The following is a 23,136-nucleotide window of genomic DNA, read 5'->3' on the forward strand; positions in this document are numbered from 1 at the left end:
CATTCCAACTGTCACTCTGTGAGCTGAGAGGTTCAAATTTGGTGACAGATGAGAAGCTGTCACCCTCACACCTCGAGTGTTTGAATAATGGGAAATCTGAATTGTTATTTTGGAGGTATGTTCATATTGATACTCTAAAGGCAGGTTATTTCTTCAAATGGATGAAGAAATATATTTTTTCTCACCTTTTTTCCCCCATTTCTGCCACTGTAATTTTTTTATTGACTTGTAAGTCTATTGTACAGCTTTGTTATATTACTTAAGGTATCTTTAAAATTCTGCTATCAACCTGGCTGCCTCAAATATTTTTCTAAATTTAGAAAAATATGCTATTTCTAATGCCAATTTTATACACACCCTTGCAGAGCACAGACACAAGAAACATCACACATCTCTCATCGAAGCAGGAAAATCTTGATGCTACCCCTTCAATAGACAGAAAAGGGGGATTACAGCTCAACTCTTCTGAATGTAGATGTCAAAATCTGAAACCAAATATTAGCAGGAGAAATGTTAAAAGGAAAGCAACCGGACTTTCCAGGCAGGATTTCCATGGGTTGATAAGGACAAGATCACAGGCTGCTTGGGTGTTACCTGGGAGTGTGGTGGGAAGAGACAGTGCCATTGAATTAAGGAATGAACATTTGGCAACTGGTTCAGGGAAGGAGTGTCTGTCTGCAGTCCTTAAAGAGAGTCCTGGGATGAGGTATTCAGGCTGAGGATCTGGAGGGGATGCTCAAAGGGAATATGGGACTCTGTCCCTGTTACTACAGGGTCTATAGAAGGATGAGGAGTTTATAGAAACTGGATTTTGGTGAAGAAAGACTTGAGCCCCTGCCCATTCTCAGACAGGCCTTGGTCCAGGCTGCTCAAAAATATACCTAGATCTATTGAAACATCCCACCCTCGCCTTCTCCCAGAGTCCACAAGTCAGTTCTATACATCTGAGTCTCTTTTTCTGTTTTGCATATAGGGTTATCATTACCATCTTTCTAAATTCCATATATATGTGTTAGTATACTGTAATGGTCTTTATCTTTCTGGCTTACTTCGCTCTGTATAATGGGCTCCAGTTTCATCCATCTCATTAGAACTGATTCGCCTCCAACTAATAAAAATAAATGGGAAAAAAAAATTAAAAATTAAATATATATATATATATACCTAGATCTAAAGTCACTGAGACATTCAGCATCACAGACTAGATTTTCTAAATGACCAAAGCATCAGCCCGGACGGCCACCTCCCCAGTGAGTTCACATTAACAGCTCATCCAGGGTTGGTCAGCTAAAGGAAGCTAATTCTTGACAGAGCCATCATGTGGCATTTGGTTCAGACTGTTCTGAACTCTGAGCCATCTTGAGAGCCAAATGGACCACTGGTGACTTGAGGTGGTCACCTGGTCATTGTGAAGGTGTCCTGAGAGACAGCTGACAATGTGTAAAGGCTGGGGAGGATAACAGCTATGGCAGCTATCCTTCCCCTGGTTCTTCAGAGGTGCTTTGTCTGAAGGAAACTCCTGTATCATTGATCAAGGATTGAAAGATGGATGAAAATGTTGGATGGGATTTTGGATGGTTATCTTGGCTCAAACATCTCCCTAGGGTATCAACACTCACCAGAAGGAGGATTTGAGGGAAAGAGTGAGGGGGACTCTTGATTCAAGGGTCTAGGTCATGATCTCAGCTCTGGGTGGCTATCAGGGGTTCAGGGATCTCTGTCCTCAAGGAACCAAGAACATTCCTATCCTAGATCCACTCACTGTTGTGACTCTTGGAAAGCTATTCTAAACTATGATGTCTTCCACTGAAAAAATATGGATTATAGCCCCTGCTTTGCATTTGTCTTCCCCTGCAACTGGGCTGTAGCAGGGATCAGATGAGAAGCTAATAGATATTCTCCATGAGCAGTAAGGCGTTCTTCCTATGTAAAGTCTTCCCCATGTTTTGTTCCTCCTCACCCTAAAATTTTGACTTATCAAAGGTATTTGGGGAGGTCTTTTCCTCTCACATAACTTGTTTTCTTAATCAGAGACCAATAATGTGTGAGGCTAGGATTCAATTTTTGAAATGAAATGTTCACTCTGAAATGCCACACTTGTCCATGGGAACACACACTAGTCTAGGCAGAGCATGTGGACTCAGAGTGGGCAGAGTTGCCTTCACCCTGAAAGTTCTGTGATGACTGGTTTCCATGGTAATGTGATGATGCTCATCCTGTTTTCCATTCCAACTGTCAGTCTATGAGCTGAGAGGTTCAAATTTGGTAACAGGTGAGAAGCTCTCACCTTCATACCTCAAATGTTTGAAAATGGGAAATCCAAATTGTTATTTTTAGGTACATTATACTGATCCTCTAAAGGCTATTCCTTCAAATGGGAGATTAACTTTGAGTGAAAATATTCTCACCGTTTTTTTTTTTTTTTTCATTTCCACCACTCTACATATAGACTTATTGATATAAATCTATTAATTAACTTTGTTGTATTACTTAAGGTACTTTTTAATTTCTGTCAGGAAAAAATTCTATATCTTAATTCTTCAATTTTGTGTACACTCTTCTGGAGCAGAGACACAGGCACTGTATCACACAACTCTCATTGAAGCAGGAGAATCTTGATGCACCCCTGCAATAAACATCACAGGAAAGGGGAACAGCTCAGCTCTTCTGAATGTAGATGTCAAAATCCGAAACCAAATAATGGCAGTTGAAATGCAGACATTTTTAGAATGGAAAGCAACTGGGATTTCCAGGCAAGATTTCCATGGTTTGATGAGGACAGGATCATAGACTCTTTGGGTATTGCCTGGGAGTGTAGTGAGAAGGGACAGTGCCATCAAATTAAGTAATGAGTATTTGGCAACTGAAGGAGGGAAGGTTTGACATGGGCTGGGGTGTTCAGGCTGAGGACATGGAGGGGACTCTCTAAAGGAATATGGTACTCTGTTCCTACCTCTACAGGATCTATAGATGGAGGAGATGTTTATAGAGCAGAGACTGGATTTCGGTGAAGAAAGACTTGATCTCCTGCCCATTCTCAAACAGGCCTTGGTCCAGGCTGCTCAACATGTACCTAGATCGAAAGTCAGTGAGACATTCAGCATCACAGACTAGATTTCCTAAACCATCAAAGCACCAGCCCAGATGGCCACCTCCCTAGTGAGTTCACATTAACTGCCCACACAGGTTTGCTCAGCTGAGGGGAAGATAATTCTTGGCAGAGTGGGGCATTTGGCTTAGGCCATTGTGAAGCCATCTGATGGCTTATTAAGCCCTCTGATGCTCAGTAGCCATCTTGAGAGCCCTTCAAACCAAACAGACTACTCACTGGTCACTTGAGGTGGTCACCTGGTCATTGTGAAGGTGTCATGTGAGACAGTGACAATGTGAAGATGCTGGGGAGGATGGCCACAGCTGAACTTCCTCTGGTCCTTTGTTGTTGTTCAGTCACTAAGTCGAGTCCGGCTGTTTGCAACCCCATGGACTGCAGCACACCAGGCTTCCCTGTCCTTCACCATCTCCCAGAGTTTGCTCAAACTCATGCCCATTGAGTCAGTGATGTTGGTCCTTTAGAGGGGATTTATTTGGAGGAAACTCCTGTATATGGATCAGGGATTGAAACATGGAGGTAACATACTGGAAGAGGATGTAGACTGTCGTCTGGGCTCAGACATCTCCTCGAGCCTTCAAGTCTCACCCCCCGTAAACTGGGGCGGGAGGATTTGAGAATGTGAGTATGGGGAGGGGAGCTCTTGATTCAAAGGTGCAGCACATTATCTCAGTCTTGGGTGGTTCTCAGGGGGTTCAGGGAACTCTGTCATCAGCAAGCAAGTACATTCCTGTCCCAGATCCATCACTCATCATAGTTCCTCATCATAGTTGTGACTCTTGGAAAGTTTCTCTAAATTGCAGTGTCTACCACTGAAAACATGGATTACAGCACCTGCTTTTTATGGCTTTCACCTGAAACTGGACTGATGTGGGGATCAGAGGAAACAGTAATAGATGTTCTTTGTGAGCTGTAAAGCATCCTTCTTGCACATAGGCTGGAGAGAATGCTTCCCTCCTCCCTTGCTCTGGCACCATCCAAATCACCTCTCTGGGTTCAACCACTAGCACATACCTAGCTTATTCTTGCAGGCGTTCAATAAGTGAATACTCATAAAACAATCATGAAGCAGCAGTCCTTTATTTTTCTCAAGGCTTTACCTGTAATGAATCATTTTTGGCCACTTTACACAATATAAATATGTGGGTCATATTAACATTTCTACATCTCAGAACAGGGAATTGGGGTACAGACAAATCTACGTCACTTTCTCAGGTATGTGCTTCTAATAAAGGGGATTTGAAATCAGGCCTTCAGGCATGGTCACTGTGCTTTGCTGTATATATCTAGAATGTCTCTGCTACACAAAGGTGTTTGCCCACAAAACCTAAAAGACAAGATCTTACTAAGTTCAGCTTTGACTCTGGAGGCTCTTGCTGGGCTATCCGTTAATAAGGGGTCAAAGACTGGCCTGTGAGCCAGTTATTAGCAATTTCATTGTCATCTTCTGAAATCAAGGTAGTAGTTCTGTCTGCTGTAATTCATTTTCCAGGATCTTGCTTCAGGGGTGAAAGAAGAAACATTCATCTGAAGTCAAGAAAATCACCCACTAGCTGGGCCAGAATAATCCACTTCTGGCCACACAACAGGGTGCACCCTATCAATGACTCAGAAGAAGGTACTGTGAAAAGTAGCTCTAAGTTCATTCAAGAGCGATTATTCTAGCTCATTCAGCGTTCCATATTTAAGAAAGAACTATAAAAATTCTAAGCCATATTCTTCTTTTAGATTATTTGAAACTTAAAATTGGCTGACTCAGTTGGTAGTTTTATGACTATAAAAGTGATGATGAATTTAAAACTCAAAATTCAGTTTATGTTTAATAGTTAAGATGGCCTCAGTCATGTTTAGACCTTAGCTGGTTTTTTAATATTAGCTGAAATAGATCTATCCCTGAAACCTCATTTCCAGATTTTAAAATATGATTAGATACTATTTAGCACCAAATCATACTAAAATAAAAGTTGAACAGATAATACAGAAAGTTCCCATATTCAGTCCCTGCAGGTTCCCGTATTAACTACATCTAACATTACTGCAGTACATTTGTTAAAATTAGCAAAACAATGCCGGTGCATTATTAATTAATTAAAAGTCCAAGTTTACATTAAAGTTCACTCATTGTGCTGTGACATTGGGTGAGTTCTGACAAATATATAATGTCAGGTGTCACCATACAGAAATCTGTACACCACTGTTCACAGAAGGAACCTATGTCGAATTTCATTGTGATCAATGGATAAATAAAATGTAATATATACTTGCAGTTAAATAATATTCAGCCAGAAAGAGGAAGTAAATTTTGAAATATGTTACATATTCAAACATGGATAGACAATATATATATATATGTATATGTATATATATATGTATATATATCAGTCGTGACATCAAGCAGGCACAGAAAAACAAGAAAAGTATTATTCCATATATATGAGGTAAACAGAATAGCCAGATAATCAAAGACAGAAAGCAGTGATTACTAAAAAGTGGAAGCAGGGGTGAAGGTGGAGTTATTTCTGAATGGGTACAGAGGTTAAGATATGATGAAAAAGATTATGTACAGATAATTGTGAAGGGTACATTGCATTGTGAAGGTAATATCACTAAACTGACTACATATAAATTATTACAAGGGTAAATATTATGTATATTTCAAATATATATATATATAAAAGAAGTAAAAAAAATCCAATCAATAGATGAGGAACATAGTAGCAGCATGTGTGAAACTATCCTGTAATATTTCAGGAAAAATGGAAATTTGGCTGAACTTTAAAATGGGCAGGAGGAGCCATGAGACACTCACACCGAAACAGCCTGCATTTTAGTGTACCCTTTTTGAGACTGACTCTATTCAATTGAATATGTTCCCATGAACTTGAAAGCTGAAGGCTCAGTTGCTCATTTTTTCCAAGTGCCTCTCTTCCATGAAAGTGTTAGTTGCTCAGTTGTGTCCGACTCTTTGTGACCCCATGGACTGTAGCCCACCAGGTTCCCCTGTTCATGTGATCTCCCAGGCAAGAATACTAGCGTGGGTTGCCATTTCCTTCTCCCAGGAATCTTCCCCACCCAGGAATTGAACCAGGTCTGTTGCCTTGCAGGCAGACTCTTTACCATCTGAGCCACCACTTAGCCTTCCTTCAGTCCACCTAGGACGAGGCCCAATAGTAGCTCAGTCCATACTTTTCAACCCCTCACATCCACACACAGCCACCCCACGTCCAGTCAGATAAGGCTTGAGTAATTCCCGAGCAGCAGCACCGACATCCTGACTCTTACTCTATGCCCTCTTAGCTCCCACTGAGGCCGTGCTGGAGGACCTGCCCAGTGACAGGGCAGAGAAGGCCCCGCCTACCCCCAAGGTAAGTTCGCCTTTCTTTGAGATAAAAATTTGCTTTGTTTCTTTTTAACTAATTCAGACATGAAAATGTGACACTGTATGTTATAGATGACATATACAAACCCCTTGTTTGGGGAAATGCTGGGTAAAAGTTTGTTATCAACAAATAACTGATTCAAAGAACATTTGAAAGAAGGGCAGGACCAGTTACAAAGTGAGCAGAGTGAGCATTTTCTTCTGCGGAAAATATTCCTTCTTTTTAAAAATATAATTTGTATTTATTTATTTATTTTTGGCTAGGCTGGGTCTTCACTGCTGTGGGGGCTTTCCTCTAGTGGCAGAGAGCAGGGGCCACTCTCTAGGTGCAGTGTGCGGGCTTCTCATTGCGGGGGCTTCTCTTGCTGCGGAGCACGGGCTCTAGGGCTCGCTGGCTTCAGTAGTTGCAGCTCCCAGGCTCCAGAGCACAGGCTCAATAGCTGTGGCGCCCAGCCCCAGCTGCTCCGCGGCCTGTGGGATCTTCCCCGACCGGGGATTGAACTCGTGTTTCCTGCATTGGCAGGCAGATTCTTTACCACTGAGATACCAGGGAAGCCCGAAAATATTCCTTCTTGATAATGATTTTTTTTTTTCTGATCAACATGGACTTACTTGGAAAATCTTCCATGAAAAGCTCAAGCCTTTTCCAAAAGTGTCTTCACAGTTTTCTTTTGAGGAAACTGACTCAACTCTGGTTTTACAGATGGTTTCCTAAGGTCACCAGTAGAGAGCAGACCTGAGCCCACAGTGCAGAGGATGCTGTGACCTTCGCAGTGTTTTCTTTTCTCTGATTGCAGGCGGATGGGACAAACAATGACGACAGTATATGTGTTGGAACCACTCCTCTGCTGATGAGAAATTTAGCTGATGCTGATGAAGAAGGTGGGACTGTCCTGCCTGCTGGGATTGGAGAGACACCCCATTCCGGCTTGCTACAGGGAATAAGGGGTGGGGATGCAGCGAATGAAATTGATTTCCCACTGGGAATGGCAACCCACTCCCATATTCTTTCCTGGGAATACCATGGACAGAAGAGCCTGGCGGGCTACAGTACATGGGGTTGCAACTGAGCATGCATGCAGCAAAGAGCAACCCCATGTTGCACAGTCCCTTGAAAATACGAGAGTGGTTATCGGGTGTGGGTTTGTGTCAATGAAAATTGAGTGTCCCTGTGTGAGCCTGTTGGTGTGATTGTGAATCTGTGTGTGTGGAGGAGTGCCTGTTTCCTCAGGAGCTATTTCCCACTCACACAGCATGATACACCTGTCAAGGCTCTGTAAAAAAAAAATGACTCATCACCACTGCTCACTGTCTGTACACTCCTTCTTCCCTCACACAGCTATTCCTGGAAATGTGGATAATATTCTCTCTCCTCGGATGGAGATGGGGCAGAAGATAAATGGCCCAAGCTCTTGACCTCTTAAAGGCAAAAGTCAAAATGGGAACCCAGGCAAGGGTTCCAACGTGGACACTCTGGACCACTGACCTGTACTTATCACTCAGCCACAGGATCATCAGTCCTGGGTCAAGAGGGGTCCTTGTTTTTCAGACTATTTCCTATTGAGCATGATCCCCATGGCTAGAAAACTAAAGGCTTCTTTTTTTCCCCACTTTTTACTTTCTTCTCACCTTGCCTTCCTTCAGTCCACCAACATGATGCCAAACCACAGTTCAGTCTATATTTATTAACCACCCACATCCCATCCCACGTCCACAGCAGTGAACTCTCTCTAGTTCCTGAGCTCCACCACCAACATGCTGATGTTTACTCTCTGTCCTCTTAGCTCCCCCTGCGGACCTGTTGGAGGACCTGCCTAATGACAGGACAGAGGGAGAGATCCCCCTTACTCCCAAGGTCAGCTCCCCTTTCTTTACCTGAGATGAAAATGTTGGTTAATCTCTTTTTCCTTCCCAATCAAATTCAGACATCTGACAATGTTCAATATAGATGATACTTACAATTTCCTTGGTCGAGGGAATGTTGAGTGAAAGTCTATTACCAACAGATACTTGGTTGAAAGGACATTTCAAAAATGATAGCATCACTTAGAAACTGGAAGATAGCTTTTTCCCCAAACAGAGTATTTTCCCACTGGAAAAAGAATTTTGTATTTGCCAGTCAACATGGACTTGGGAAGTTCTTCCATGAATAGTCCAAGAGTTTTCTGCAGGTGTCTTCACTGTTTCACTGGGGCCATAAACTCGACAACCTGTTTCCAATCTGGTTTCCTAAAGTCACCCAAAGAACTAACTGTACCCACCATTCACAGGATGCTGCCATCCCCAGAGGTTTAAAATTTTTTAATTGAATTATAGTTGATTTACAATATTATATTAAATGTATAGCATAGTGGTTCAGTGTTTTTCCAATTATACTGCATAAAAGTTGTTAGAAAATAATGGCTTGGGCTTCCCTGGTGGTCTAATGGTTAAGAATCCACCTGCCAATTCAGGGGACATGGGTTCAATCCCTGGTCTGGGAAGATCCCACATGCTGCAGAGCAACTAAGCCCATGTGCCTCAACTACTGAGCCTGCACTATAGAGCAGAAGAGCTACAAATACTGAGCCCGTGAGCCACAACTAGTGAAGCAAACACGCCTGGAGCCCGTGGTCCACAAGAAGAATACCACCATAGGGAGAAGCCCATGCACCATAATGAAGAGGAGCCCTCACTCGACACAAATAGAGAAAGCCTGCACATAGCATTGAGGACCCAGCATAGCCAAAAATTAAATAAACAAATAAATCCTAAAAGAAAAAAAGAATGGCTGTAATTTTCGGAGCTCTACAATACATCCTGGTTGCTCCTCTATTTTATACAAAGTAGTTTGTACCCTTTAAATCCGTCCAACACTCATGGCACTGAGGAAAGGGGAACCTTTTCTTCTCCGCATTGGTAACCTCTAGTTTGTTCTATGTTATCTGTGAGTCCTCACAGTGTCCTCTTCTCTCTCTTCCCAGGAGGATGCAACAGCTGGTGAAAACTGTACGTATTCTGAAACTACTCCTCTTCAGAGGAAAAAGTAATGAAGAATGTGGGGCTGTCTTGCCTGCTTTGGTTGGAGAAACACCCTGATTCTGGGTTCCCACTAGGAAAGAGGGTTGAAGGATTTAGTGAAAGAAATGAATTTCCCTCAAAAGAGTATTGAACTTGTTGTATAGTCCCTGGAAGCTGTGAGATCATTTAGATGATGTTGGCTTGTGTGTGTGAGGACTAACAGGCTGTCCACATGTGAGGTTACAGGTATGATTGTCACTCTGTGTGTATAAATGTGTTGATTCCCCCAAGAGCTATATCCCGCTTACACAGAACACTCCTGTCAACTTTCTGTTAAAAAAAAAAAAAAACACCACCTCATTCTTCCTTCACCACAGCTGTTCCCAGAGGTTTGGATGATATTCTCTCTCCTCAGAGAGAGATGGGACAGAGATAAATGGCCAAAACTCTTGACTTCCTAAAGGGAAAAGTCAAAATGGGAACCCAGATGAGGGTCCCAATGTGATGCTCTGGACCACTGACCTGTACTTATCACTCAGCCACAGGATCATCAGTCCCGGGTCAAGGGGATCTCTGCTCTGTGTACATGCCTGGCAGCACTAGGCTATCCAGAGGTCCCATACACTGGCCATCACTCTAAGGTGGCTCACAGAACCCAGGGCAGCTGTTGAGGCATTCAGTAGCCAACCTGGGCAGAGTCAAGCGTACGAAGCACACCCAGAAAGCCAGCACACTGTGCTCAGCTCACAGATTCTGAGAGGTGTGAGGTTCCACATAGGACAGTGCAGGTCAACATCTTTCAGTGCTGGGGTCATTGTTTAGCATTTGACCCAACACAGCAAGAATGAGGGAGGTATTTATTGTGTTGGATACTACTACCACAAGCCTTAGAAATGCTAGAATCCTGTAAACACTCACTGATGGCACAGTGGCAAAGAAGTCTAAATGAATTTGATTGTTAGACCTGGTGCCAATCAGCCTTTTTCCAAACCTCCTGCACGGCTGGGTTAGAGACATCAGCACTCACTCCAGCCTTCCTCTCTGTAATGAACTGTTCCTCTGGTTGGATGGCCCATGGGAGTGTGAACTGCCACCTATCAGCGGACACGCACACATTGTTTACAAAAAGAAGACGGGGAAGAAAATGGCACATGATTGATAGTGTCAATTTTTAAGCAGTAAGATCTTAGTATTTTCTAACATTTATATTTTATTTTCCTTCAGTTCAGTTCAGTTCAGTTCAGTCACTCAGTTGTGCCCGGGTCTTTGCGACCCCATGAACCGCAGCACGCCAGGCCTCCCTATCCATCACCAACTCCCGGAGTTTACTCAAACTCATGTCCATTGAGTCGGTGATGCCATCCAACCATCTCATCCTCTGTCATCCCCTTCTCCTCCTGCCCTCAATCTTTCCCAGAATCAGGGTCTTTTCAAATAAGTCAGCTCTTCACATCAGGTGGCCGAAGTATTGGAGTTTCAGCTTCAACATGAGTCCCTCCAAAGAACACCCAGGACTGATCTCCTTTAGGATGGACTGGTTGGATCTCCTTGCAGTCCAAGGGACTCTCGAGAGTTTTCTCCAACACCACAGTTCAAAAGCATCAATTCTTTGGTGCTCAGCTTTCTTTATAGTCCGACTCCATACATGACCACTGGAAAAACCATAGCATTGACTAGACAGACCTTTATGGGCAAAGTAATGTCTCTTTTAATATGCTATCTAGGTTGGCCATAACTTTCCTTCCAAGGAGTAAGCATCTTTTAATTTCATGGCTGCAATCACCATCTGCAGTGATTTTGGAGCCCCCCAAAATAAAGACAGCCACTGTTTTCACTGTTTCCCCATCTATTTGCTATGAAGTGATGGGACCAGATGCCATGATCTTAGTTTTCTGAATGTTGAGCTTTAAGCCAACTTTTTCACTCTCCTCTTTCACTTTCATCAAGAGGCTCTTTAGTTCTTCTTTGCTTTCTGCCATAAGTATGGTGTCATCTACATATCTGAGGTTATTGATTTTTCTCCTGGCAATCTTGATTCCAGCTTGTCCTTCCTCCAGCTGAGAGTTTCTCATGATGTACTCTGCATATAAGTTAAATAAGCAGAGTGACAATATACAGCCTTATGTACTCCTTTCCCTATCTGGAACCAGTCTGTTGTTCCATGTCCAGTTCTAACTGTTGCTTCCTGACCTGCATACAGTTTTCTCAGGAGGCAGGTCAGGTGGTCTGGTATTCCCATCTCTTCCAGAATTTTCCACCATTTATCGTGACCCACACACACAGTCAAAGGCTTTGGCATAGTCAATAAAGCAGCAATAGATGTTTTTCTGGAACTCTATTGCTTTTTCAATGATACAGCGGATGTTGGCAGTTTGATCTCTGGTTCCGCTGCCTTTTCTAAAACCAGCTTGAACATCTGGAAGATCATGGTTCACATATTGCTGAAACCTGGCTTGGAGAATTTTGAGCATTACTATATTAGCGTGTGAGATGAGTGCAACTGTGTGGTAGTTCAAGCATTTTTTGGCATTTCCTTTCTTTGGGATTGGAATGAAAACAGCGTTTCCAGTCCTGTGGCCACTGCTGAGTTTTCCAAATTTGCTGGCATATTAAGTGCAGCACTTTCACAGCACTAGCTTTTAGGATTTGCAATAGCTCAACTGGAATTCTATCACCTCCACTAGTTTTGTTCATAGTGATGCTTCCTAAGGCCCACTTGACTTCACATTCCAGGATGTCTGGCTCTTGGTGAGTGATCACATCATCATGATTATCTGGGTCGTGAAGATATTTTTTGTATAGTTCTGTGTATTCTTGCCACCTCTTCTTAGTATCTTCTGCTTCTGTTAGGTCCATACCATTTCTGACCTTTATTGAGCCCATCTTTGCATGAAATGTTCCCTTGGTATCTCTAATTTTCTTGAAGAGATCTCTAGTCTTTCCCATTCTATTGTTTTCCTCTATTTCTTTGCATTGATCGCTGAGGAAGGCTTTCTTATCTCTCCTTGCTATTCTTTGGAACTCTGCATTCAAATGGGTATATCTTTCCCTTTCTCCTTTGCTTTTCTCTTCTTTTCACAGCTATCTGTAAGGCCTCCTCAGACAGCCATTTTGCTTTTTTGCATTTCTTTTTCGTGATGATGGTCTTGATCCCTGTCTCCTGTGCAATGTCACGAACCTCCATCCATAGTTCTTCAGGCACTCTATCAGATCTAATCCCTTTAATCTATTTCTCACTTCCACTGTATAATCATAAGGGATTTGATTTAGGTCATACCTGAATGGTCTAGTGGTTTTCCCCACTTTCTTAAATTTAAGTCTGAACTTGGCAATAAGGAGTTCATAATCTAAGCGACAGTCAGCTCCTGGTCTTTTTGCTGACTCTATAGAGCTTCTCCATCTTTGGCTGCAAAGAATATAATCAATCTGATTTCGGTGTTGGCCATCTGGTGATGTCGAAGTGTAGAGTCTTCTCTTGTGTTGTTGGAAGAGAGTGTTTGCTATGACCAGTGCCTTCTCTTGGCAAAACTCTATTAGTCTTTGCCCTGCTTAATTCTGTACTCCAAGGCCAAATCTGCCTGTTACTCCAGTTGTTTCTTGACTTCCTACTTTTGCATTCCAGTCCCCTATAATGAAAAGGACATCTTTTCTGTGTGTTAGTTATAAAAAGTCTTGTAGGTCTTCATAGTACCGTTCAACTTCAGCTTCTTCAGTGTTACTGGTCAGAACATAAATTTGGATTACCGTGATGTTGAATGGTTTGCTTCGGAAACAGAGATCATTCTGTCGTTTTTGAGATTGTACCCAAGTACTGCATTTCGGACTCTTTCATTGACTATGATGGCTACTCCATTTCTTCTAAGGGATTCCTGCCCACAGTAGTAGATATAATGGTCATCTGAGTTAAATTCACCCATTCCAGTCCATTTTAGTTTGCTGATTCCTAGAAGGTTGATGTTCACTCTTGCCATCTCCTGTTTGACCAATTCCAATTTGCCTTGATTCATGGACCTAACATTCCAGGTTCCTATGCAATATTGCTCTTTACAGCATCAGACCTTGCTTCTATCACCAGTCACATCCACAACTGGGTGCTGTTTTTGATTTTCCTTATGAAAGCTAAAAGTGAATAAATATAATATCATGATTTGCCTCACATGGAATTCAGTTCCCCAATGATGTTTGCTTTTAATCAAGTACAAAATCCTCTAGATATGATTATAAATACAGTAGCAGCAACTGTGAATCCAGGAGGAAGAAGTGATCTTGGAAGAAAACAAGGAGAGAGTAGAATTTAGTTCACCTGTGAAACAGACAGCAGGAGTCACGGGATTCTGTCAGTGAAACAAAGCATGCATTTTAGTGTTTACTCTTTTACAGACTATTTCACATGATTAGGTTCTCCAGAGATGGAAAGTCAGTGGCTCTGTTTTCATTTTTTTACTCTTTTGTCTTCATCATCCAAACTCCCCAAAGGTAGCCTAATCTAAACATATTAACCACCCACATGCGCACAATCAGGGCTTCCTCGGTAGCTCAAGGGAAAAAATCCCCCTGCAATGCAGGAGCCACAGAAGATGCAGGTTTGATCCCTGGGTTGGAAAGATCCTCTGGAGGAGGATGTGGTAACCCACTCCAGTTTTCTTGCCTGGAGAATCCCATGTACAGAGGAGCCTGGCAGGCTACAGTCCATAGGGTCACAAAGAGTTGGATGTGACTGAAGTGACTGATCATGTACACATGCACGCATGTCCACACAATCCCAGCCCTTGTCCACATCAAGCCAAACTACTTGAGTAGCTTCTGATGAATACAACTAAGGTGTTAACATTTACTCTGTGTCTGCTTAGCTCCCCCGGAGGATTCGTTGAAGGACAGAGCAGAGGAAGAAGCTTCACCTATTTCTAAAGTAAGCTCACCTTTCTTACCCTGAGATAGAAAGGTTAATCTATATCTCTTTCTATGGAATTAAGATATGGAAAACTGAACATGTGCATCCTAGATGATGCATACAATTTCCTTGAGTGGGAGAATATGGAGTGGGAGTCTATTACCAACTGATGATACTGGATTCCAAAGGGAATTAACAACTTGACAACATCAGCTGTACACTGTACAGTAGTGAGTTCGTATTCTTTCAGCAATTTTTCCTCCTAGGAAAATAATCTTGTCACAGCCAAGAAAAATGAACTTGGGAGACACATTCTCCAGGAAAAGTTCATGCCTTTTGGCCTGAGGAGGTTTGCTCTGTTCTTGCTGGGTTCTCTTGACTTTGCCAGTCTTTCCCACCTGGATTTCCACTGTCACCAAATGAACAAAAACCTGTGCAAATGGGCCACAGCATGACCTGATCCTCATAGTGTTTTCTCTTCTGTAATTGCAGGTGGTCTCAGTAGAAAGTGAAAACGGTATGTATCCTCAAATCACTCGGGTAGAAAAGTTTAGAAGGTGTGAAAGATGGGGCTTTCTTGCTGGTTTTCCTGTGGAGAGCCACCCGATTCTGGTTTCCTGCTGGGACTGGGAATACGGGACCTGGGGATGGAATGTAATTTTCCAGGTAAAGAACTAAGGCCAAGAATTAGCATGCCAGGAAGCAGCTGTATGATGGTTAGGTGATGTCAGTCTGTGTAAATGGGTGTGGGAGTGTCTATAAATGAATTCATGTGCTGTGAATCTGTTGATGGGCACTTGCATTGCTTCCATGTCTTAGCTTTGTAAATAAGAACTCAAAGATAAGGCTAGTGGTCTCATGTGTGGAAACAGCACCAAGATCCTTGGGCATGACTTGAAGAGGAAACACTTTAGAGGAGCAGAAGGAAGACAGAGGAAGGCACCCAGGCCCCGTGGTGATCAGGTGCTTGGTTTCAAGATCAGGAATCGGGGTACAGCACCTGAGCCCAGTCAGGCCCTCACGGAGGATGCTCTTTGGGGTCCTTCTTGACTGGGGGTGAGAAAGCACAGGGCCATCTTGTTGGAGTGAACACTGGACAGGCATCTTCTTTAAGACCTGCGAGAGGAACTTTCTCTTGTTCTGTCTTTGTCTCCAGCCGCCTTTGTGACACTCCAGACACCTTCCATTTTCCTCTTTCCTTCCTTCCCCCCTCTTTCTTTTCTTTGCATTTTATTTTCCCTTATTTTTAATTGTGATTTAAAACACATGACATGAGCTCTAACATCAAGTTGTTTGTGTACAGTACATTATTTTTAACTATATGCACATTTTTGTATAGCAGATATTTAGAACATTTTCATCTTGCAGGACTTAACACTCCCATTTCCAGTTCCTCCTGCTGCTGGCAACCACCCTTCTACAATCTGCTTATGACTGTTATTTCAGATACCCCATTTCAATGGCCTCATACAGTATCCATCCTTCTGTGAGTGGCTTATTTCACTTCAAATAGTGTTCTCTTTGTTCATGATGCTGCAAATGACAGGATCTCCATCTTCCATAAAGGCTGAATGGCACCTCATTTTATATATTCACCACATTTTCTTCCTCAATATATCTGCCTATGGACCTGGGGCTGTATTTCTATCTCAGATATCATGTATAGTATATAGTATATAGTGCTGCAGTGATCATGAGATTGCAGATCTGTCTTCCAGATGCTGATTTCTCTTCTTTCGGATATATACCAGATTTGGGATTCCTGGATCATATGGTAGGGTCTGTTTGTAGTTTTTTGAGGAAACTTCGTACTGTCTTCCATAATGGCTGTATCATTTTATATTCCCTCCAACCGTGTACGAAATTTCCAATTATCCACATCTGCACCAATTTGATTTTCTTTAAACAATTTTTTATTTACTCACACCCACATCTGAATGGGTGTGAGGTGATACCTCACTGTGGTTTAGATTTGCATTTCCAGGATGATGAGTGATGTTGAGCACATTTCCATATGTGTGTTGGCTATTCATATATCTTCTTAGGAGGAATGTTTATTCAAGTTTGCAGCCCATTTTAAAACAGAATTATTTGCCCTTTATGATGCAATTGAGTTCTAGTAGTTTATTATATATTTTGGATATTAGCTCCCTTCTCAAATATTAGATTTGCAAATATTTTCTCCCATGCTGTAGGATGTCTCTTCATTCTGTTGATTGCTGGAGACTATTCTTTCACCACTGTACAGTCTTAGAACATTGGTGAAGGTCATTGTTTCAGTATGTAAGAATGACTTTGAAAGCTTTTCTTCTGGTCCATGGGTCTATCTGCCTGTTTTGATGCCATTACCCAACTCTTTTGACTGCTGTGATTTTGCAATATGCTTTGAATTCAGGAAGTGTGAAGCCTCCAATTTTGTTCTTGCTATCAAGATTGCCTTGGCTCTTTGGGTTCTCTCTGGTTTCCTACATATTTTAAGAAAAAAATTTCCCTTTCTATAAAATGCCATTGGATTTCTGTTAGGTGTTGCAGTGAATCTGTACATCACTTTGGGTATGGAAATCTCAACAATATTGACTTCAGTGTATGAACATGGCATTTCATTCCAACTTTGTTTTCTGTTCAGTTACTAAGTTGGGTCCGACTCTTTGCGACCCCAAGGGCTGCAGCGCTCCAGGCTTCCCTGTCCCTCACCATCTCCTGGAGTTTGCTCAAATTCATGGCCATTGAATTGGTGATGCTATCATTCCAGTTAGTGGCTCTTATTTAATTCTTTCAGCAATGTTTTGAAGTTTTCTGTATACAAGTTGTTAGGACCTTTGTCCTTGACCTCCTGACCCTTCCAGAGCTGGGGTGAGAAGGATGGGTTCATGATTCCAGGAAAGTGTCCACCCTGTCCCTGCCCCTCCTCTTGGATTATGTCTAGCACAGGTGCACCGGGCAAACCCTAGCACCTCAGCTTATATGCCCCCTGCTAAGAATTCATCTATGACCTAGCTGTTGACATTACTGTTTGAGTGTGTCCCAAGGCCTCAAATGGGGCTTCCTCAGGGCTCAGCAGTAAACAACCTGCCTGCAACGCAGGAGACGTGGCAGGAGCTGTGGGTTTGATCCCTGGGTCAGGAAGATCCCCTGCAGAAGGAAATGGAAACCCACTCCAGTATTCTTGCCTGGAAAATCCCATGGACAGTCCATGGGGTCGCAAAAGAGTCAGCATGACTTAGCAACTAAACATCAACAACACAAAGGCCTCACATAATTCCTGGCACATGTGGATGAAAGCAGGAAATACAAATGAATGCTCAGATCAGACCAATAAACTACTCTGCAACAAGGAAAAAAACAGGAGAGGGGTGAATGCCCCTTCCTCATCTGTGTCTCTCAGTTCAGTTCACTTCAGTCACTCAGTCATGTCTGACTCTTTGCGACCCCATGAACTACAGCACACCAGGCCTCCCTGTCCATCAACAACTCCTGGAGTTTACTCAAACTCACGTCCATTGAGTCGGTGATGCCATCCAACCATCTCATCCTCTATTGTCCCCTTCTCCTCCCACCTTCAATCTTTCCCAGCATCAGGGTCTTTTCAAATGAGTCAGTTCTTCGCATCAGGTGGCCAAAGTATTGGAGTTTCAGTTTCAACATCAGTCCTTCCAATGAACAGTCAGGACTGATTTTCTTTAGGATGAAGTGGTTTGCAGTCCAAGGTACTCTCAAGAGTCTTCTCCAACATCACAGTTCAAAAGCATCAATTCTTCGGTGCTCAGCTTTCTTTATAGTCCAACTCTCACATCCATACATGACTATTGGAAAAACTATAGCTTTGACTAGACAGAGCTTTGTTGGCAAAGTAATGTCTCTGCTTTTTAATATGCTGTCTAGGTTGACCATAACTTTTCTTCTAAGGAGCAAGTGTCTTTTAATTTCATGGCTACATTCACCATCTGCAATGATTTTGGAGGCCAAAAAAATAAAGTCTCTCACTGTTTCCACTGTTTCCCCATCTATTTGCCATGAAGTGATGGGACCAGATGCCATGGTCTTAGTTTCCTGAATGTTGAGTTTTAAGCCAACTTTTTCACTCTCCTTTTTCACTTTCATCAAGAGACTCTTTAGTTCTTTGCTTTCTGCCATAAGGGTGGTGTCATCTGCATATCTGAGGTTATTGATATTTCTCCCAGCAATCTTGATTCCAGCTTGTGCTTCATCCAGTCCAGCATTTCTCATGATGTACTCTGCATATACGTTATGTAAGCAGAGTGACAATATACAGCCTTTACATACTCCTTTCCCTATTTGGAACCAGTCTGTTGTTCCATGTCCAGTTCTAAATGTTGCTTCTTGACCTGCATACAGATTTCTCAGGAGGCAGGTCAGGTGGTCTGGTATTCCCATCTCTTTAAGAATTTTCCAGTTTGTTGTGATCCACACAGTCAAATGCTTTGGCATAGTCAATAAAGCAGCAATAGATGTTTTTCTGGAACTCTCTTGCTTTTTCAATGATCCAACGGATATTAGCAATTTGATCTCTGGCTTCCTCTGCATTTTCTAAATCCAGTTTGAACATCTGGAAGTTCACGGTTCATGTACTGTTGAAGCCTGACTTGGAGAATTTTGAGCATTACTTTGCTAGTGTGTGAGATGAGTGCAAGTGTGCAGTAGTTTGAGCATTCTTTGGCGTTGTATCTCTATAGCTGCTCTATTCAATGGCAGCCACTAGGTGGGTGTACCTGTTCACAATTAATTCCATCAATAACTAACCCAATCTATTAAAGGGAAACAAAACAAAACATCCAACTGCATAGTCATACTAGTCACATTTTAAATGCTAGAAATTCAGGTTTGTTATCTTGGAGGTAAGAACTATAGATAGATTCATGGAAGTGAGAAGTTGAAAGGTTATTCTTCAGCTTCTCCCTACTTTTGAAGGTTTGCAACTGTGACCAATGTCTTATTGAAGATTACTGAGTTCACAGAGCCCAGAGAAGATCTCAGAACCTGGAGGAAACCACAGGATTTCTCTGTGTGATCCAGAATAACCTCAAGTTAAGCAGGAGAAATGTGTGGGTCACACTTCCTAATAACTTTATTACTCATATTTTTGTTTCTCAGAATGCATTTTGGAAAGCATATATGACAGTGAAAATAAATGCAGTACAGGTAGGGAATGACATTCAGGTAGGGTACAACTTGAAAGGGCTCCTGGGAACACTCGGGTTACACATGCTGTTGAGGAAGATGTAGACATTGAAAAACAGGAAATACATGTAGAAATGTCCATTTCACATTTTTTTTTCATATTTTAATATTCAAAGTAAGAAGGACTGGCCACGAGCTCTGTCTGTGCTGTGATTGTAATTGCTTATCTTCCTTTGTGGACTTCCCTGATGGCTCAGAGGTAAAGAATCCGCCTGCAAGGCAGGAGACGAGGGCTCGATCCCTGGGTGAGGAAGATCCGCTGGAGGAGGAAGTGGCAATCCAGTCCAGGACTCTTGCCTGGAGAATCCCATGGACAGAGGTGCCTGGCCGGTTACAACCCATAGGGTCACAAGGAGTTGGGACACGACTGAAGTGACTTAGCACGCGCGCACATCTTCCTTTGTATGTAAAAACCATCTTTTCTATAAGGTCTGCTCTTTCTTTTGGTCACTGCCAACTTGAAAGACTGGTGTCTGATGAGTACCCAAAGGGTATTGTGCACAAGAGATTGTGGTTTTGTGTTTATTACTGACCTACGTGGCATACAATCTTCTGGGACACAAAACTCCCATAGGCACTTGCACCTGGACACCAAATTCTTCATCTGAGTGTCAGCTGTTGGACCAGAATAAATTCTCTCCCTCTACACTTTGAGAATTTGTGGCTTGTATGCATGAGCTCAGGAAATACTTACAAATGAATGATCAGATCAGACCAGCACAATACTCTGCAGTAGGAAAAACCACAGGAAGAGCAACAATAGCTCCTTCATCTTTGATACTTTAGATCTGTGTTATACAGTGTGATAGCCATTAGCCAAAGGTACCTGTTCACAGTTATCTAATTCAATAATTAACTCACTCTATTAATATAAAACATGAAACTCATCCAATCGCTCAATCCCACTAGGCACATTTCAAGTTTGTTCATACAGTTGGAATTTCAGGTTTGTAAATTTAGAGGGAAGAGCTCTCATGGGTCTGTAGAAGTGAGAAGTTTAGAGGTGCATCTTCAGAATCTTTCTCTCATATGAACTTTTTAACTGTGAGCAATGTCTTATCGAGTGGTCTTACTCCATGGAACATAATAAGGAGAACCTGAGAATCTGGAAGAAAAAATCAGGGTGATGCTCTGAGACCCACAATAACCTCAAGTGAAGTAGGAGAGACAGGTTGGTCACACTTTCTAACAATGTTATCACTCATGTTTGGATTTCTACAGGCCAGATGCTGGAGAGCACATATAGCAGCCAGGATGAAGATGCTACAGGTAGGGAATGACACTCCGGTAGGGTCCAATAGGAGAGGGGTCCTGGGAGCACTTGGGTTACACATGCTTGTTTGGAGACTGAGGAAGGTGGATATGTATGAACTGGGGGGAAATGTCGAAATATGGGTAGAAATTGGATTTGGTGTGGGGTTTTTTGTTTTATTTTAAATGAAAAGTGAAAGTGTTAGTCACTGAGTCATGTCTGACTCTTTGTGACCCCATGGTCTGTAGCTTTCCAAGCTCCTCTGTCCATGGAATTCTCCAGGCAAGAATACTGGAGTGGGTTGTCATTTCCTTCTCCAGGGGATCTGCCCAACCCAGGGACTGAATCCAGGTCTCCTGCATTGCAGCCAAATTCTTTACCAACTGAGCCACCAGGGAAGCCCTTTGTATTTTAAATATATAAGAGTAAATGGAAATGTGTCCATGGTCTTTGAATGTGGTATTGTCTACAATCATCTTTTCTGCCTTTGGTATGCAAAAAGTGTTTACCTACGATTTTTCCTGCTTTTGTTACTGCCTACTGTGAACGCATGGTTTCTGATTAGCACCCTGAGGGTATTATGCATGAGAGATTTTGGTGTTGTTTTCTTTATTGGTCTATGATGCACATAATCTGCTGGGACACAAAACTCTCATTGGCACTTGAACCTGGACATCAAGTTCTTCTGCTGAGTGTGGAGGTGGATGAGAAGTCTCTCCCTCTGTACTTTAATGGCATCACATTCATGTTCTGCCCTCACTGTTTGTTCCTCATGTAAAGGGCACCCCCAGTGTGGAGGAGTTAAAGGATCCGTCCTCTGGGGTTACTGCGTATGCTCCAGTATCCTTGATCTCATGTCTGCCTCCTCACCTCACCCAAGGCTTGCGTCATGAATGTACTTCCATTTCTGGGATGTCCATATCCAGTGGCCCCTAGAGAACCTCCCTGGTAGGCAGGAGTTCTGGTGGACCGTGTGCAGGGGCTGCCGGACTTGCTTCACACACTGCCGACCTTTGTCGCCTGTGACTGTCCAGGTCTCAGGACAGAGCTTCAGGATAGCAAAGCCAGAGGGCCCTGCTGATCTTAGATCCCTCTGCTCCAACCAGACATGCCTCTGTAGAGGCCCCAGCCTCCGTTACGCTCATCCTGTGACCTTTCCTCGGGCCTGCCCTGGTCTGCTCCTTCCGTCTCTTTACGGTTCAGGGCAAACATGGGCAGGTACGGTGTATTCATGCAGGACTTGTGTTGAATCATTTTCACATTAAGGGAATTTGGACTACTTACTTTTCCTCTGATTTGACTCTCATCTTCTGTCAGGGGCTAGGAGACCTATGGAGTTGGCATGAGGATTAAGTATCTCCCAGGTGCCTCCAGTCACCCCAGGCTCAGGACAGTCACTTCTTATGTGGCCCACACAGTATCAGGCCCATGCCTGCTACTCCATGGAAAGGATGGATTGCCTAGTTGATCCATCGTCTGACTGAAGACGGTGACAGTATACTCGTGGACATTCCTCCAATGTGCCCATATTGGCAAACTATATGATTGATGGAGGGGGACAGGAGAAAGGAAAGAAGCACTAATTAAGAGAGAAATAAGGAAAGGAAGGAGTGAGGAGGAGGATGGAGAGAGAGGAAGGCAACCTCATGCACAGAGATGCTGAACACAGAGGCTGCTGGAAGGAGGAACAGGATGACACAGGCCTTCATTCATGGTCACATGTAGGGAATCTGAGGGCTGCAAAAGTATGTGAGAGGTCAGAGACCCACTCCTTCTTTGCAGGGATGAAACAATCAGTGCCCTGGAAGGACCATGGACATGAGGAAAGAAGGGATTCTGAGAGCAGGCTACATGATCCCAGGAGCATCAAGGCCCCTAGTTCTCATCTTGACTCTAATTCTCTGCTTTCCTTTCTCTTGGCCACTGCATCGTTGCTGCCCTTGGACACTAGACTACTACTTCGAGTCTAATGAAGAATCGGATCAGGAGAGCACCAGTCTGCATGTAATTTATTTCTTTCATCTCTTCTCCACTTTCTCTTTTCTTCTAATCATAAGCTCCTCTTTGTAGCACTTTTGCATCCCCATTTTGGTTGATTCTTGTCCTGAAGGATCTGACCTCATGCAGGCACATGTGTCCTGGGATCTTTTATAAAAAGCTCTCTGCAGCCCTCCTCCCCCTGGCATCTCCCTGGCTCCTGACCCCACTTCTGCACCATTGAATCTGGTGGAGCTACTCAGAGTGGTCCAGGCAGGAAGCTGGCTTTGAGTCAGACCCCTTTGAAATCTGTCCCTGCCCTGGGGTCC

At 43.0% G+C, this 23,136-nt stretch overlaps 1 protein-coding gene and 1 long non-coding RNA gene across 4 annotated transcripts in view; one reads left to right on the top strand and one right to left on the bottom strand.

Annotated features, from left to right (window-relative positions):
* Positions 1–23,136, top strand: part of LOC139037517 (uncharacterized) — a 27,292-nt gene continuing 4,156 nt past the window's right edge. Inside the window, exons 1-11 of one of the 3 annotated variants that reach the window (XM_070474419.1) lie at positions 1–115; positions 4,602–4,727; positions 6,407–6,474; positions 7,286–7,370; positions 8,273–8,343; positions 9,452–9,476; positions 14,339–14,397; positions 14,872–14,896; positions 19,492–19,539; positions 20,800–20,847; positions 22,782–22,834. In XM_070474419.1, coding sequence (XP_070330520.1) covers positions 88–115; positions 4,602–4,727; positions 6,407–6,474; positions 7,286–7,370; positions 8,273–8,343; positions 9,452–9,476; positions 14,339–14,397; positions 14,872–14,896; positions 19,492–19,539; positions 20,800–20,847; positions 22,782–22,834 — 636 coding nt within the window. In that variant the 5' untranslated portion in view covers positions 1–87. The remainder of the gene's footprint in view (positions 116–4,601; positions 4,728–6,406; positions 6,475–7,285; positions 7,371–8,272; positions 8,344–9,451; positions 9,477–14,338; positions 14,398–14,871; positions 14,897–19,491; positions 19,540–20,799; positions 20,848–22,781; positions 22,835–23,136) is intronic. The other 2 variants (XM_070474420.1, XM_070474421.1) reach the window with 2 other exon arrangements.
* The window catches only part of LOC110151819 (uncharacterized), a 22,651-nt gene continuing 17,640 nt past the window's right edge, over positions 18,126–23,136 (bottom strand). The window contains exon 4 of the long non-coding RNA XR_002318169.2: positions 18,126–20,683. This is a non-coding gene — a long non-coding RNA (uncharacterized lncRNA). The remainder of the gene's footprint in view (positions 20,684–23,136) is intronic.

Source organism: Odocoileus virginianus, chromosome 11 (genome assembly GCF_023699985.2).
Source record: "Odocoileus virginianus isolate 20LAN1187 ecotype Illinois chromosome 11, Ovbor_1.2, whole genome shotgun sequence".
NCBI classification, from domain to species: domain Eukaryota; kingdom Metazoa; phylum Chordata; class Mammalia; order Artiodactyla; family Cervidae; genus Odocoileus; species Odocoileus virginianus.